Here is a 17,034-nt window from a genome sequence, read left to right as displayed (position 1 = left end):
TCAATCTCTATTTATATTTTCTGTATTTATTTTTTATTTATTGTTATAGATGTACAAAGGGGCACCAAATCATAGCTCTAAATCGCCCTAGTTGATTTTGAACTGTCTCATCTAGTCTTAAACTGCTTCAATGAATTAAGAATGACTCTTTATTTCATTTCGGCATGCGGTGCGATTTTTTCTCCATTAACCTACCCTTCCACAACTGCCCAAATGAGTCTCAAATGTACGTCGAATATGATAAAACGATGAATAGCTACAGTGACAAATGACATTTGGAGATACCCATATACAATCAGAACGAAGGCCGGCCATGTTGATTAGAAAGGTTGAAAGGATCAGAAATTAACAGAAGTTCATTACGATGAAAAATGTAAGACTAGACGTACAGCTAGAGGCCTACCAATAATACAATCCAAATAAATGCTGTTCATGTATGGACTAGTGAGGCTTGAAAAAGCTGACTTCAACGCCAGTGTCAATGACAACATAAATCCCAGCAGCGATGAGCACCACGCTAAGAGCCGAGCCCCAAAGTCCAAGCACCCAATTTAGCCACCACATCATGCTATATTTCTTGGGCTTCTTAATCTTCAACCACAGAAAACATGGATAAGCAAAAGTGACGGGCACTGCAACCCCTCCTATTAAACCAGCCAGGCTGCCCAAGAACGGGATTGCTACTGCCACAAAGAAGCATCCGTACCCAAACATCACTCTGAACACCGACCTCAGCCACCATGGGCATGGTTTCTTTTTCCTCTTGGTGTATTTGGACTCCATGTCATCGAACATGGGCATGCCGTATATTTGGAACGATGTCACGGCGTTAATTATTATTAATAAGCTTGTTAATGCTAACACAAATTGAGAAGCGTCACGTCCATGGTACTGATAAATTGCCGTTAGCATCCCACCGTTTGCTGGTATCTGTCAATATTTAAAAAAAAAAAAAATAGAATTTATAAGGTAATTTAGTGATTTGTTATGTTGTCAGAACAAAATAAACTTAATCTGGGACAATCGATAATGTTCTAAATTACCTTGTGGCCGTAAGCCCAATATCCACCGATGGCTAGGGGAAACAAGCACGCTGCGATGATTGCGTATGCTACCTTCACCCCTTCCCACATTGGCACGTGTGATGGATTTTTCTCGCTTGAAGGCATGGTTGCCTGCAGTAAAATGAGCCCCGTGTTCTCTACGTGAGAAATGTCTTAACGTGACTTCATATGATATATTGGATTATTTTATTATATAAATATTTTAATCACTAATAAATTTTATAAAAATAAATATATAAATTAATTTAAGTTGATATGATATATTATATTATAATTTTTTTATTTAAAAATAAATTAAACGTATCATTTAAAAAGTATTTACTTTTACTGTGACTTTATTCTTTTATTGCACGAGTTATTTATGTACCTGAATTTCAAGAGTAAGGTTATGGCCCCTGAAAGCAAAAGCCATGATACCAAGTGCATTCAGAACGCTGAAAATCATAGCCATATTATCGTTCTCCTTGATTGGATCATAAGAAACGCCATCAAGCCTGCCCTCCGTGACGGACACCAGCCACATAATAGTGCAGTACCCTACGGCTGTGATTGCACCAATTAGAGACACCCCAGCAATGGAGTTCAAGTTGGGAAGCTGAGACAGAACCACCGCAGCAGATGTAAACACCAAGTACCACTCTACATTTGTCAACGGTTTTTCTGTGCAGCCATGACCGCCACACACGATTTGGTAGAAAAGTTTCGTGGTCGAACCCCCAACGATTATGAGGGCAACACATGTGCCCCCTGATAGATACATTACTGGAAACAGGGCAAAGATCTTCCCCATTTTCTCGCCTGTAGAGGATTACACAATTGTCAACGAAGCTTAGTCAATGGCTATATATATTTATGAATGAGTAAACATAAAGAACTGCTCAGAAAACAGAGTAAAATCTGTAGGTGTAAAGGTATAACTAACCAAAAGTCGCGCTGAAAAGTTGGAGAAATCTGCTATAACGCATCCCAGTTTCAGTGGATTCATGAAGCCTCACCAACAGCCAAAGCGTGTAAAGCTGCCACACAAACGCCACTGTCAAGCTTATTATTCCCCAAGTCCTGCAATCAAAGAGAAGGAGATTATGATCAGAAGGAAACTTGTTTTCGAAAGCTGGACCAGCAAATGATACTGCTTATGCAGTTTAATTACAACTAATAAGTATTAAGCCAATTAATTCGCTCTCAGGAACTGCTCTGCCATATGCATGATATGTAAAGAAATGTGCTATGTGGCCTAAAAACCTGACAGACAATAAACGCTAGCAATTAATTTGGAGCTTGTTCAACTAAAGTATAATTCGACGGTGAAGTTCAAATATTCCGTATATCATAATTACCAATATTCAAACAAATAGTTTATGGCAAATAATATAGTGCACAAAACGCACGTCATCAAAAGTGCGGAGTAGTGAGTCTGTAATGTTGTTACATGGTTCCTTGATAGTAAAATCTGTTAATAACAGGTAGGAGGATCAAGAGTTTGGCCTGATGGCATCCGTGCTGGCCTATTCAATCGACCAGATTGTAGGTTTCAAATTTACAGTTGCTTGATGCATGAGAGGTTGAATGCTTACCACCCAAGAATGGTGAAGGCTACAGGCAGTACAAGCGCTTGAATTCCAATTCCAGAACAAAGAGTATGAAAGGCAGCGTAGTATGCGTTGCCGTTTCTTGACTCAGTGATGGGAAGCCAAGCATCATGAGGGTCGAGCTTGGTGAGTTGGATAGCCCTCCTAATCGGGCTACCCAAAGGTGTGAAGAAGTTTGGAGTGTGAGAAGACTTTGGCGCGGCAGTGTTTGCAGCATTTGTATTAGCTGCGACGATCGATAGCAATGGCTTTCTCGACAAAGACGGAGAATTGTACTGCGTTTGCATGGGAGGGGCGGACGCAACCTGAGCCCCAGAGCCCATCCCAGGTCTCGGAGAGATGGTCGAGCTCTCTTCAACCACCTCTTCCATCTCTTCCTCGCTCGCTCACTGCAATTTCCTCCACTCCTCTTCCTAATCTCCCTCCTCCGCCTCACACTGCATGGCCAGAAGGGCTTTGATTGTTATATAATAGTCTTTTGGAGCAAAACATGTTGAACATTGAAAATTACTTGGAAGGCAACATACAAGTAGAGGGGGACAGAGATAGGTAAGAGAGAGATGACTTCGGTTCTGGGTAGACAACTTTTGTTGACCGGCGTTTATAATATCATTACCGGATGCCAAATTGGACTCAACTGCATTCGCTGTAAAATTAATGTTCTTTTGTTATCTTTTCACTCTCGTTAGTGCAGTTGGTATGTGGTGAAGCTCTTGCCTGACTGACTTGGACCATGTCCGATTGTCACGGTGGGCGAAAAGAGAGAGTGAAAGCGAATAATAAGGAAAAAAAAAAAAAAATCATTTGCCGTTTGCCATGGAGGAGGGGAAGGTCACCTCTTTTCCTTTTATGTTAGTCTTTGTTAGACCATTGTACTTTCTATGCCAAATCCTCTGCCACCAAGATAAAACAGAGTCCTCCTGTTTAATGAAAATACGTATATGCTGCTCTTAAGACGCAAATGGCTGGAGAAAGATGGCTCATCTCTCTGCATTTACGCGGAGTTCCGAAGAAAAAAGAGTCAATCAAACACTTTATTGGCGATGCAATTAATATCCAAAAAGATCAAACAGTCAGCTTCATTCACCACAAGCACTGTTACGATACTTTAGCTAACAGTAAATCACGGGTTCTGGTTGTTGTTTGTTGCTTTGATTGACTGGAATTGTTTGCCATTACTTAATTTGTTTGGACAGGAAGCTGGCTATTATCACATTTCTTACAACTATCCACAAATTATTCACTATTTTTTTATATTATTATTTAAGATTTTTTTACTATTATTTACAAATCATTTAAAATTATTTCAATATCTAAACGTAACCCTTTAGAACTTTAATTTATCATTCTGGCCCTATGATTCTCTCATGCTTGGGGTGGGGCAAATAATTCGAACCTTGTTAACAGATGGATGAACTATCTGAACCAACCGATGATGGTTCATGGCCCTAGCCCCTGGCCCCAAAATTCTTGGTACATAATAGGTGTGTTACATGCAATCATTTATGGATTAAAAATTAAAATATGGATGTCTTATGAACTATATTTATTGACTATTTAAGGCATTTTTTCCTTGATTCCTCTCACGCGGTCCTATAACAAGTTGTAATTTATTATTCTAATAATGCCAATTATACACACTTGACTTAGTATAACTTGTTAAGAAATAAGCAAATAATCCAATTTGATTGGCAGTCAATTGTAACACTTTTATTTAAATACAGGGAAGTTTATAGTTAATAAAAAAAAGGAAGAAAAATGTGTCTGGCATGTACCCTTCTAGAACTGAGAAATAATGGTCTTCGTTACTGTGAATAATGAAAGGGTTTTCATAACTTAATCATACAATTTGGCTTGTGCCAGAATTCCACCAACGTTAATATATTACTCTTTATTCCCATTTCCTTGGATTCTTGATATTTTTTTTTTCCTCTCTCTATTTTATTCCCATCCTTTGTCTCCGCCGTGTTGACTCACTGGGCTCAGCCAAATAAAAATTGACTGCACAGGCTTGTATGTCCCAGCCTCGGTTTCTTTTCCTTCCTGCCTCGGGCTAGCTCGTCTGGATTCTCTGCACAGTCTATTCAATAATATTAAAAATAAATTAAAAATACTGAATGTGGGGAAGAAAAATTGTAATCCTCTTTCCCCTACAGATCCAAAAAAAAAGAACAAGCAAAAATATGGCAACATGGATTAAAAGGAAAGGCTTTAAAATTTCAAATTAAAAGAAAGGTCTTTTTTTTTTTTTTCCCAAAAAAAGTTGGAATTGAAAGCATTGTGCCACGAGACGTTGTGATCTGAAGACACGTCACTTGGTCAGAACGACGTGGGTCCAGCCTAATTGACTACAAACTTCTCGAAAGGTTGAAAATTATATATATATATATATAGGAGTGCCTGATACGGTATGGTGTTGAAGGTCAAAATATTAGAAATGATGAAAATGGCAACACGTTTAGTGTCAATAGAGATGATTGATGGTTTTCTTTTACCTAACCCGAGCGATTTGATTGTGATAGGCAAATAATTTATTTCGCCATTCTTATGTTTTTCGTATGAAGGTTTATGCTCAATTGTTACTTCCCTCCCACTGTAGGAAAAGACGATCAGGATGAGAAATAAGGTGAATTATTAAAGCCCTGCATACGTATGGGATCATGTCCTTCTTCCCTTTGAGATCGTGAATGGTAATCCTCACGAGTGGTTTTAAAAAAGAAGGGGAGAATGGACATGCATGCATGCCATGCTAAAAAATAAAAACGCGTCTAATGCAATTAAAAAAATAATAATAAAATAAGCTTACGTTTTATATATATTGACTAAGATTATAATTAACCAGCTAGCCTGTCTCTTTCTCGTCCTTTCGTTTTTTGCTAGGACAGAAAGTTAACGTTATAGGCTATTTCTGAGAAAATAATGGCAGGAAAGTGTCAATTTTGAACCTTTTAGATCAATTTGACATACAGAACCATTAGTTTTTCAGTTGTACTTAGCCTATTATTACAATGAAAATGATTTGTAGAGTCTTAATTATTCGTCCTGCATTTTTTTTAAAAAATTAGATACAAAATTTTTAAAATATATATACATGAAAAATTTTATTTTTTAATAATCGATCCCATTTTTTTTAATAGAAGTGTGTGGAGTTTGCACACTCTAAAACTATAACTAATATTACTTTTAGCATTACATAAACAAAAAAACTTGCCTGCAAAACAATCCCCAAGTTTAATTTTCATCAATGTAATAAATTAATATCAATTAGAAAGGAGCAAAGAGTCCTATTGGAGAGAGAATATCCAAATTTGTGCTGCTTAATCAGATTAGAGTGATTCCAATCCTAATTTGAAAAGATTCTATTATATTATTTTTGAGCAAGACAAGATTGAAAAAGAGCGACGTGATTCATCTAGCTTGTTAGATCAATTATGAGATCAAAAATCAATTTCTTTTGACAAAATAGATTCATATGGTTCTTCTATATATATGTCTATCCCGACATATGCTGTGAACTGTTTTTTGTTTTCACAAAGCTTGTGTCATGAGATGGAGATGATGATGGCTCGTTTTTTGTGGGGAAATCAATCTCAAAGGAAGAAAAATCATTGGGTAAGGTGGGAGAAGTTTTGTGATTTTAAGTTTAGAGGTGGTATGGGTTTTAAAAAATATTAGTGATTTTAATTTGGCTCTTCTTGCTAAACAGGGTTGGCGATTGTTAACTAATGAGGGTTCTCTCCTTCATAGGATGTTTAAAGCCCGATATTTTCCAAATGCCTCTTTATTTGATGCAAAAGTTGAGTTGAATTCCTCCTATGTTTGGAAATGAATTTTCAGTTTTCTAAGTTTGTTGAAATCTGGTTGTATGTGGAGAGTGGGTAAAGGGGAAGCGATAAGGGTGTTTCATGACTATTGGATTCCGGGGATTCAAAAGGAAGATATCCAAAAAGCTATGCCAAATGGTTCTGATTCGAATCAAAGAGTAAATGATTTGATAGATGCTAATATTAGGTGGTGGAATGTGGATGCATTGTGAGCTCTCTTCAATCCAAGGATAGTGAATCAGATTTTGAAGTTGCGGGTGTTAGTATCTCAGCAAAATGCTTGGTACTGGGTTTCTAAAAAGAGTGGTATTTATTCAGTTAGAAGTGGGTATAAGCTGCTACAGGTTGCCAAATCTCAGCTTGAAGGTGAGAGGTCTAGAGCATATTAGTTTTCTTCTTTCTGGAAATGTTTTTGGCAATTGAAAATTCCTCACAAGATGAAAGTTTTCGATTGGAGAGTTTGTAATGAGTATTTGCCAACTTTTCATAATCTAGTGAAGAAAGGGGTTGGAGTGGAAGAATGTTGTGTTTTCTGTAAGAATTCAAATGAGGATGCATCCCATGCTTTGTTCTATTGTTCAGCTGTAAAAAATATATACTTACAATATGTGCCTTGGCTAAATGATTTGCCTTCTGATATATCCTTTTGGGATTTAGCTATGGCAGTGAAGGAAAAAGGCGAGGAAGGAGATTCTTGTCACTTTTATTGCTATGGCTGGGAATGTAGTATAGGAGAAATCAATTTATTTATGAGAATATTGTACATAGTGCTATCCATATGATTAATGGTGCGCTATCCTTGTAGTCACATTTTAAAAAAGTGCAAATTTTTTTATTGGCATAGCAAGGCGGTACAAAAGGTGTTAAGTTGGTCCTCTTTACCGCCAGGTTACCTCAAGATGAATGTTGATGAAGCCAATTTTTTTGAGTTACAACAAGCGGGTGTGAGGTATCATCTCCATAATTTATTGAAGCAATTGCAGTGCTAAGGGGTTTACATATTTTTGTTTAATGGGGCATTACAAAGTTGATTGTGGAAACAGATTGCCTTGTTCTTGTGAATATTTTGAATTTTGTTGTTGATATTTTCACAAATTTTGCTTTCCTCCTTGCGGATATTAGAAGATTAATGCAAGATTTCAAGAGGTGCAATTTCTGCATATTAATAGACAAGGAAATAGTGTGGCTCGTCTATTGACTAGAAATACTTGTAATTTTTCAGATATGGTGTTATAGTCTGATTGTCCTTTCTTTGTATCTCGAGCTGTTTGGCTTAATAAGCAATCTCTTGTAAGGACTTGATTATTAATTACATTTAGGGTTGCAAGCAAACCGAATCAAGTCGAATTCTAACATAGGGTCAAGAGCTTGTTTAGTATATATATATCTACTCGACTTGAGCTCAAAAAATATTGAAAATCTCTAATCGAGCTCGACTCATCTAACATAAATGATGATTGAACTCGAGTACAAAAAATATACGAGTTGATAAGAACTCGACTCAAGCTCGGTTTAAATCTGACTTACAATTTTTTTTTCTTTGGTTGGCTGAAGCTTTTTTTTTTTTTTTTTTGATAAATAAATAAGATTATTTCTCTTAATTAATTTTAACTTGATACGAGCCATATACACATACTAAAATATAAGCTAAGGCATATACACATACTAAAATATAAGCATATCAAATATCAATATAACATTGATTCATTGTCACTTTCCAATACATATGGCATCAAGAAGGCCTAATACATTAAAGTCATTTAAAAATTACATAATAAAGCTATTAATTTAATATTAAAGTATTCAATTATCCTTGATATAATATTAAATATGACCAAATAATCAAAATATGATTAGTTAAGAAAGTATTGCAATCAATTATAGTTGTTTATTTTTATAAACATTTAATATTTGACTCAATAATTCTTTGATAAACTTAATACGTTATTATTGTATAATAATAAAACATGTTACTTATACATAAACTTAAAATAACAACATATATTACTTATACAAAGTATCAAAAATAATATATATAGCATAGAAAATATATATAATAAAAGAATATATGTAAGTATATATTAAATATATATATAAATATTACGAGTATTGTGACAAATTCAAAACGAGTCGAATTGAGTTTATAAGAATATTATTCACGAGTTTAAATCGAATCGAGTCGAGATTATACGAGTTTTACTCGTTTAATATTCGAACCAATATTAATCTTCATGAACAACTTATTTATTAAATGAATCAATTCCGAGTCGAGTTTATACGAGTCAATCTCAAATTATTTACGAGTGACTCTGTTCGTTTGCAACCCTAATTACATGTGGTTTGTTTATAAAATATATATATATGTCTATATATATATATTAATTATCATTTTCTATACAAGAATAATCTATTGGAAATTTGCAGATGGGGTTTTTTTAATTTTCTTTTCATGAACAAGGATTATAAATCGAGCAGATCAGAATTTTGGCTATAAGAGCCTCAACTAAATTGGACATGTCTAGGGGAACTAAAAGCCTCTTGATTTTTACAAAAATATTTTAAAAGAAATGTATACATAGAAAAATAATTTTACAAGTTGATGTATTTAGATGTAATTTAGTAGATTTAATTGATAATAAAAGTAATTATATGATATGATGATTGATGAAAGGGCCGGCCTCAAGTCACGTCAAAAAATAGTTTTCAAAAAAATATATTAGATACAATATTTAAATAGACACGCAAATATTTTATAGAAAAGGTAGATTCTAATAAAATAGAATATGTTTTATTTATTTATTTTTTTCAGTGAAATTCTTTTTTTTTTTCTTTTTTTATAAAAAGACTGTTACTCGTAAGAAAAAGAAGAATCGGATGCGGCCACCATTGTACCTCAGTACGTACTTATAGGCAAGAGGCACGTATGAAATTAGAATAAATCTATTCATTATTATTTTTTTATCATTTTACCATTATTTCATAATATAGTATTAGATGATAGATTTATAAATAAAATATAATAAATAATCTTTAATTATTTAATATTACATCATAAAATAATATAAGATGATATAATAATTGAGATGATGAGTGAGTATTAGTCGTGAAATTATATTGGAAAAATATAGTTGTAAGCATAGTTGTGTACTAATCTATGAACTAATGTGATGTGATTGGCTAAAAAGTAGATTTTATTAAAAACAATGTTAATTTAAATTTTAAGTATTAATAAATCAGTATTGGTATATAAATTAATGCGCAACTGTATTTGTATGTAGCAAAATTCAATTATATTATGGTCGCAAATGAGCCCCGTTTCATGAACTTGCTATGTTTTAGATTTTGAAGAAAAAACACGGCCAAATGTCTTTTCCGTTTTCGTTTCTTTTCTATTTTCTTGTTCTTTTCGTTTAAAAGCAAGTTTGATCACGTCCACGATGCCTCAACTCTCATGTCATGTCTGCCGATGGTGTTTGAGATTTAAGAAGTTGACACACATCAACACTAAAGGATAGATCAGTTCACCATTCAATGAAATTCGTCCACCAAAAAGAGACCCAGTTAAACAAGAAGGATTAAACCCTCCATCTTTCACAACAAAAAAGTACAAGATCCTTATTAAATCAAGGTTGTATTAACAGGGGAAAGCAAAATGTAATCTTCAATGTTAATGCGATCTTAAAATGTTATCTTGGTCATGTATATATAAATGCGAGCTGAATGCATGCTGCATGCATGATCGATCAGAAGCCATGGATGGATATTTGACGATAATAACTCAACTGATCTTCTGCAGTTTCCGAGCTATCGACACCAGCAATGCCTTCTCCAGCTCTACAGAGACACTCCTTTGAACAACCAACACGGCGTACTCCAAGAAGGCCGCATCGCATGGCAACGTGATTGGCCCGTCCTTTGGCAGCCCAAACTCTTCCTCAGACATCCTAAATAGCTCTTCAAAGATTCTGCTGCGCAAATAAACCAAAGGCACCACAAACCTTTTCTTATCTATCGTGTATACGACGAAGTGACCCTTATCAGCCACCCTATGGCGGATTATTGGGATTGAGATCGTTCTCCTCCCAATGCCAGCCATTTTCTTCCACTTCCTTGCCATGTCAATGAGTTTTTTCAAGCTGATCATGGTGGTTTCTCTTTTTTCTTTCTTCAAGAGTGGTAATAGACAAGCTATAAATAACATCGTCTAGGACTAGGGTGTATATATATATATCAGTAAAGGGTTATGATTCATGAGTAGAATGGCATGGGAATTTATACCTGAGTTTGATTGAATGTGAACTTTATGTTTCAACCAAAACCATGTGCTGATTGGATAGAAGACATGGTTTTGGAAGTGGGATTGTTTTGGATCTTATCGACTATTCACGATCAATAACTCTGTGGTGGGGACCAAGTTGGACATGACATATATTAATAGAACATGTTGGCTTCACCACAAGTGATACCGATCCTAGCTGCTCAAGCAAATTAATTAAATAGGTTATCGATGCCAAAGTTCCATGATCTTCCAAACTTGAAAAGCTTGTCCATATGGAGTTACCAATTAACTAACGGTTTGAATGCTAGCTTGAATCTCCCAGCATGCAAACAGGAGGAAATGCACGTGAAGTAGGAGAAAAGTGGACTTAATTATTTTGAAAGAACGTCTAAATTCATGAGTGCCAAAGGATTGGATTATTTAATGATCTGTCGCAACTCAATAAACCCATCCCTCTCCTTGATCATTAATTTTCTTGGAAGGTCGTGGAAAATCGGTAGCCTAGCTAGAGCTTTGCTTGCCGGATTAATTAATGCTAACAAATTAAGGAGTTCAAACTTCAATTATCACGGATTGTAACCGTGTCGCATGCATGCATGTGGTAGATTTAATGACGACCCATCCAATAGGGAAGTGTGTATTCTCGATCGGTAGGATGAGTAGTTCTGTGAATCGTACTATAAATACCTGTGAAAGAGATCTTCTTTCCAACTGGGAAATTAATTAGATAATATGTTGGTCCAGTATTATGACAAAATCGAAATATATATATAAATTAATTAATTATATTATCTTCATATATATTTCCAGTAGTAGAGTAATACTACTTCGACTAGAACTGTTTAATCATTACTAGAAGACCTCAGAAGCTAAAAGAGGTAAGATAAACAACAAAAGAACATGCTAAAAAATCAGAAGATATCCCCAAATAATACTCTCTACTGTCGTCTTTGGAATGCACGTGCAAATACTACTTGTGATTCGGTGATGCCGAGCATACAAGCGGCAATTTTCTGGACTTTTTCGTACTGGGTGATGAATGGCAGTTCTAATTTCTAACAGTTTGGAATATCATGTACGTATATTAATATCAATCGATCGATAGACTACAGGTGGCTGTCAATAGTTTTGAACAGAAACCGACAAACCACCGTACGGGTACTGACACTTTCCGGTTTCTTCAGTACCCAAGAAATGAATGTATTCCTAGAATGAGTAGTGCTATATAGAAGCCACTGTAGCAGTGCACACATTGCACTCACTACGTGGCTTCTGTTTTTTTTTTTTTTTTTAAACCAAACGTGCGTTTTAATTCTCGGTTGATTTCTCTTCCCCATTCGAATTTCAGAGCCCCATTCGAATTTCAGAGCCCCGCGAAATACCTCCTCCCTCGCTCGCATCGCATCACCTTCCTCTACCCAGCACCACCCGGCGACGCCGTCTTTCTGTCCAACTACACCGAGCGACGCTCCTCCGTCTGCCCAGCGCTACCACTCCTCGAGATCAGATCATTGAACGGAGCAAATCATATTTAATCTTGCGAAGACCCCCCTCCTCCCTCACCAAGCAACCTGTGTCGCGGCATTTGACCTCTGCCCAGCACCACCCTGCAAAGCTCATCCATTTGCCCAGGTTCGCCCCTCCCCCGAGCTCATTTAATGGAAACTAGCGACACTACTATGGTGGAGCTCTCTTTCGCCGCCGTCCCTTGGAGGGCATCGTAGGTAACATTTTAAGGACAAATCTGGTTTCTTCTTGTGTACTGAGAGGGGTGAGTTTTGGGTTGTTGTAAGATGGGTATTGCGGCTTAGGGAATGGAGTGTTGAAATCATTTGCATCTTTAACATCTTCTTGTTCCGTCATAAGTAATTTGTTCACATTTACACAAAAAATGAAATTTTTACAAACAACGTCAATCTCTCTCTCTCTCTCTCTCTCTCTCTCTCTCTCTCTCTCTCTCTCTCTCTCTCTCTCTCTCTCTCTCTCTCTCTCTCCTGCAATGGTTCTTGAAAAGCAAGTTCGTGTAATATTTCCAGAACTCTAGAGAGCTTCCAACGGACGTGGTTAGATATGATGACTATTGAATCAGCTCTCCCCAGCTTTAGAATCCTCTTTTTAGGGCACTTAGCGATCTTGTCTGGTTAGTTGCTATTGATATAATATGGGCTTCTTTTTTCTTTTCTTTTTTTTCTCATAAGGGTGTACATTCATTCAATCCACTGCTGTTGTTGAATTATCTTAGTAGCCAAACTCATGGCTCTTATTTGTTGTTTGATGTTTATAAGAATCTATGCCATGGGGTTTTCTTTGATGGATAATGAATGTTTTATGTTTAGGGAAACAAATTTGAATTGGACAGAAAACATGTTTGAGAAGAAACCTTTATGAGATGTATTTTTGTTAAAGCACTTTTAGTTCTTCAGTTCATTAATCATTAAAATCAGGATTAAAATAAAGATCAAAGGAGATTTTTTTGTTGTGTTTTTGTGGAGATGCAAAGGTTTAATTTTTGTACCTCTTGGCTCTTTGAGAGGCTATGGAGCTATGCCAAGGCTTTGATCACTAGCTAACATGCAAAGGTCTATTTTCTTTCCTTTTTATTTTGAATCTAACAAATTTAATGATCTTTAGTTATGTGAGAAAGAGGTAATGATGGCGTTTTTGTCAGTCCAAGCCATTTTTTTTGGTTTTTTGTTGGAATGAACTTATTTTTCTAACTTATGAGATAATCTGGAACAATAGAGTTGCAGTAGATGAAACAGTACAATAATCTGGTGTTAACTTGGGGAAGATATGTAATTATTGCATTCTTGGTTTCTCAACATGTATTAGTCATGTTTTTCATGATTGATGTCTGACTGGAACGGTTTGGGGATATTTTTCTCAAATTTTGGTTTCCTCTATGATTCTTTTAATATCTGGAAGGAAAAATATGCACTATGGTGGTCTTATACGTACGACTGCAACATTTGCCCTAATTTGCTGTAAATCAAATATTGCATAAAGTTATTATCATGACCTAAAACACATGGCGTTGACCTTTGCATTGGTAGAGGAACAGATCAACTAAATGATAGAAAAAAGTATTGATCACTTCATGAAGCTAAATAATGATATATACAAGTTGTCTCAAATGTACAAGTTTTGCATGAGTACCTTCTATAAAAAAGTGAACTCTACTATGAAAAATTCACTGTTTCTGGTTTATTGTTGGGATGAACTTATTTTTCTAGCTTATGAGACAACTGTTTCTGGTTTATTGTTTGTTTGTAGCTTCTATTTGGGTAAACTTCTTTTGAGCATTAACTTTCAAAATGGTTTTTTGTTCGAATGGGCAGGATAGATGCATGGTGTAGATGGTGGAGTTGCATCTAGAGGATTGTCAGAGGACCCACTGAAGATGTTTCCAGGAATTTTGACTTTTAGTGATGAATGGACCACCTTCTAGGCTGATCCAGCTGAAGTAGAAATGGTCACTTTTAATTACATGAACATTATTTACAGCCGTGAAGCTAGGAATCTTTGTTGAAAAGAAAATGGGGACATCAAAAGTGAAGAAGCACGAGGCCAATTCAAAAGTGAAAATGGGTAGCTGTTGTGCTTCCAGAGTTAAAGTATAATAGGAACTAATGTTTCACTCTTTTGACCAATGTTTATGTTAGCTTCAGCAGATACATCTGGCTCATTCTAATTTGTAAAGATTCACTTATGCTAGTCAACGAATTAGCTGTAATTATTAGTAATCTTGGTTGGTTTAGCACATGAACGTGCTCTGTTTTAGACTCCGGAAAACTAAGTCTTTGAACTTGGATAGGTTATGAATATAATGGCAATTTGCAGGTGTTTAGACTTATTGATTATTTGTTGGGGGTACATCCAATGACATTAGACTTGGACGGATACAATTTACATCCACAGGCGAGATCAAACCATGTGCACAAGCTACTTTCATTACACAGGTTAATTTAATGGCATACAATTTACATACATGGGTTTCATCAAATCATGTGCACAAGCTGTTTTCATTCAAAAGCCATCTACATCATGAACGGGCATTATTGACCTCCACTACTAACCTAAAAGTAAAAACTAAAAACAACTAAAAATTCATTACTCAACATGAAACCGAAAAACGCATCTACCCATAATCATACTCAACAATGGATGAAGCTCAAATTGCCTAGATATTCCATTGAAATTAACCACATGTTCATAAAATAAATGCCATCATGTACATGAACAGATTCCCATAACTTCAGGATCATTCCAGTTATACAAATATTGTGGCTATCTAAATACATAACATGAATGGACATTTTGAGATTCAATCAAAATCTTCACAAAAAGAGTAACATCTTCATTGAATCCTCTGTCATTCCAGCACCAAAGTTAGAGTTGTGGCTGCCATTGTATAGCCAGTTTCACCATGTGCAGTTTCAAAGTAAGAGGAAAACCTTCATGATATATAATGGAAACTCGAAAGGTTGAAGGGGGAACCAATGTATCCCATATAACCACATTAATACCATTGGAACTCTTTCCAGCTGCAGCAATGACTAATATGCCAGAAACATAAGTAACATCCCTGCAAAAGTACTTAAAATTTAGTATCAATTAAAAGCACAAAGATACACACACAGTCATTGTTTTATTCCAAACGAATAAAGAAACCATAAGCAACCATTATACTCAAATCTGTTAACTTGGAATAACATGTTATGAAAAAATCAAAATATCACCAATTCAGATTATTCTTCTCATTTTCAAAAAATGGAAAAGCAAATGCAAGCAAACCATACTATATTCATATGTGAGAACAAAACTTCAAAGTCTCACTCCACTTTTAGGCAACCAACTTTCGACAATTGAAAAAACCACTCTGATTTGAAAAAAAATGCAAATTTTAAGCTCTCGATACCTTATACTTCCGGGCTTAGTCTTTAAGCATGTATAGGCAAGAAACCGAAGGAGTTGGTTTAGAGCTGCCGAGAGAGGTTCGTGCAATGCCATGAGAGGCAAGATCTACAGGAGGGTACATTAGTTTCTAGCAAAAACAGAGAGAAAAAAGAGAAAAAAAAAATCTATGCTAAACCCTAGAATCACAGATTATTTGGAAGAAACGATACATTACCCTCCCACAGATCTGAGGGCTTCGTTGATGGCTTGAAGGAACCAAGGGGCCGAGGGCTTCATTGGTGGAGAAATACTCCCGAGGGCTTCATTGGTGGAGAAATACTCCCGAGGGCTTGGGGACTCGTTGGTGGAGAGATAGGACGGCTTAGGGACTCGGTTGGTGGAGAGATGGGATCGAGGGCTGAGAGCTGAGGTCGTGCTTTGAGAGCTTTGAGATGGGAGGGCTTGGGGTTGGGGGGTAAATGGTTGAATGAGGGGCGCGAGCTCTGAGAGAGACGAAATGGAGAAAACCGGTTTAGCTTTGTTAGTGAACCCAGTCTACACGTAATGTGTGCAATGGATGTAGCGTAACAGTGGCTTCTGTGAAGATTTATTCTTCCTAGAATTCCATTATTAGAAGATACTGCCTAGATTTCTTGAGCTATTCCATTCGATTTAAAATAATCAATAATTCAATTTTGAAAGTAATAAATCTTTAATTCTTTTTATTAAAATATAATAAATTGATAATCAGTCATGGAAGGTCTGCGTCCTGGATTGGATTCCAAAGTCAAGGGACCCAGACAGAGCCCAATAGCAATGAGACCCTTGTTATAAGGCACCCCAGGCCGGCCACAACATTGAATGATCACCTTATCCTTCAGTGACCTCATCGGTGCGGAGTTCTACATGCCTCCTGCAGCCACAGATTAGTTGGTCATCTGCACAAAGTGATAAAACCAGAGCATTTTAGTTCACACTGCATGCCTAATATCTAGCAAAAGGTCCGTTACATCAGTAGGGGCAGCCGATCGCACCACAATGCTCCCTCTCCCATTACCTTTCTTTCTTCAGACTTGTTACACTCAATATCATCAATCACAGCCAACCTTATCAAACTGTAACAATCTAGACCTTCAACCTACCCATCAAAGCTTCACAGAAAGATATAATAAAAATCAAAGAGATGTTATAAGAATCCTAGTGAGATCATAGTGAAATGTGGAAGAGAAATACGTATAGCACGCTCTGTTCTGAACTCTCCAGACTCCAATGACCGCTTGAACGCATGCTTTTTTACCTTTCCAGGTTACACTGTTGTCCATTTATAAATAATTTGGGACAATTCATTTGTCCTAAATACTACGTAAGTTATTCCTCTGGGT

At 36.1% G+C, this 17,034-nt stretch overlaps 3 protein-coding genes and 1 long non-coding RNA gene across 4 annotated transcripts; 1 reads left to right on the top strand and 3 right to left on the bottom strand.

Annotated features, from left to right (window-relative positions):
* Positions 1–290: 290 nt before the first annotated feature.
* On the bottom strand, positions 291–3,271 carry LOC122315102 (lysine histidine transporter-like 8). The gene is made up of 5 exons (XM_043130868.1): positions 2,639–3,271; positions 1,987–2,123; positions 1,432–1,862; positions 1,044–1,175; positions 291–930 (listed from the first exon to the last, which is right to left on the bottom strand). The coding sequence occupies exons 1-5, from the start codon at positions 3,022–3,024 to the stop codon at positions 442–444; spliced, it is 1,575 nt and encodes a 524-aa protein (XP_042986802.1). The 5' UTR covers positions 3,025–3,271; the 3' UTR covers positions 291–441.
* A 6,767-nt stretch (positions 3,272–10,038) lies between these two features.
* LOC122317372 (auxin-responsive protein SAUR66-like) lies at positions 10,039–10,697 on the bottom strand. The gene has a single exon (XM_043134436.1). It carries the CDS (start codon positions 10,676–10,678, stop codon positions 10,256–10,258), a length of 423 nt encoding a protein of 140 aa, XP_042990370.1. The 5' UTR covers positions 10,679–10,697; the 3' UTR covers positions 10,039–10,255.
* A 1,275-nt stretch (positions 10,698–11,972) lies between these two features.
* On the top strand, positions 11,973–14,595 carry LOC122315770. The gene is made up of 2 exons (XR_006244112.1): positions 11,973–12,480; positions 14,095–14,595. It is a non-coding gene; the product is annotated as an uncharacterized LOC122315770 (long non-coding RNA).
* A 326-nt stretch (positions 14,596–14,921) lies between these two features.
* On the bottom strand, positions 14,922–16,939 carry LOC122316353. The gene is made up of 6 exons (XM_043132882.1): positions 16,886–16,939; positions 16,710–16,790; positions 16,005–16,296; positions 15,888–15,946; positions 15,675–15,778; positions 14,922–15,341 (listed from the first exon to the last, which is right to left on the bottom strand). The coding sequence occupies exons 1-6, from the start codon at positions 16,937–16,939 to the stop codon at positions 15,146–15,148; spliced, it is 786 nt and encodes a 261-aa protein (XP_042988816.1). The 3' UTR covers positions 14,922–15,145.
* Between the last annotated feature and the right edge of the window lie 95 nt (positions 16,940–17,034).

The sequence above is a fragment of the Carya illinoinensis genome, chromosome 7, assembly GCF_018687715.1.
Source record: "Carya illinoinensis cultivar Pawnee chromosome 7, C.illinoinensisPawnee_v1, whole genome shotgun sequence".
Taxonomy (NCBI): domain Eukaryota; kingdom Viridiplantae; phylum Streptophyta; class Magnoliopsida; order Fagales; family Juglandaceae; genus Carya; species Carya illinoinensis.
The sequence above is the reverse complement of the archived record's forward strand: the minus strand, read 5'-3'. Positions and strand labels throughout refer to the sequence as shown.

What these genes read in the sequence shown, in the direction of transcription:
- LOC122316353 (XM_043132882.1), bottom strand. Translation starts at nt 16,939, where the DNA reads ATGCGTTCAAGCGGTCATTGGAGTCTGGAGAGTTCAGAACAGAGCGTG. An exon ending in CAGAACAGAGCGTGCTATAC is followed by an intron (nt 16,791 to 16,885) that starts GTATTTCTCTTC and finishes TTTGATGGGTAG; the next exon opens with GTTGAAGGTCTAGATTGTTA. An exon ending in ACTAAGCCCGGAAGTATAAG is followed by an intron (nt 15,342 to 15,674) that starts GTATCGAGAGCT and finishes GTACTTTTGCAG; the next exon opens with GGATGTTACTTATGTTTCTG.
- LOC122315102 (XM_043130868.1), bottom strand. Translation starts at nt 3,024, where the DNA reads ATGGAAGAGGTGGTTGAAGAGAGCTCGACCATCTCTCCGAGACCTGGG. An exon ending in ACCTTACTCTTGAAATTCAG is followed by an intron (nt 1,176 to 1,431) that starts GTACATAAATAA and finishes ATTTTACTGCAG; the next exon opens with GCAACCATGCCTTCAAGCGA. An exon ending in ATTGGGCTTACGGCCACAAG is followed by an intron (nt 931 to 1,043) that starts GTAATTTAGAAC and finishes AAATATTGACAG; the next exon opens with ATACCAGCAAACGGTGGGAT.
- LOC122317372 (XM_043134436.1), bottom strand. Translation starts at nt 10,678, where the DNA reads ATGTTATTTATAGCTTGTCTATTACCACTCTTGAAGAAAGAAAAAAGA.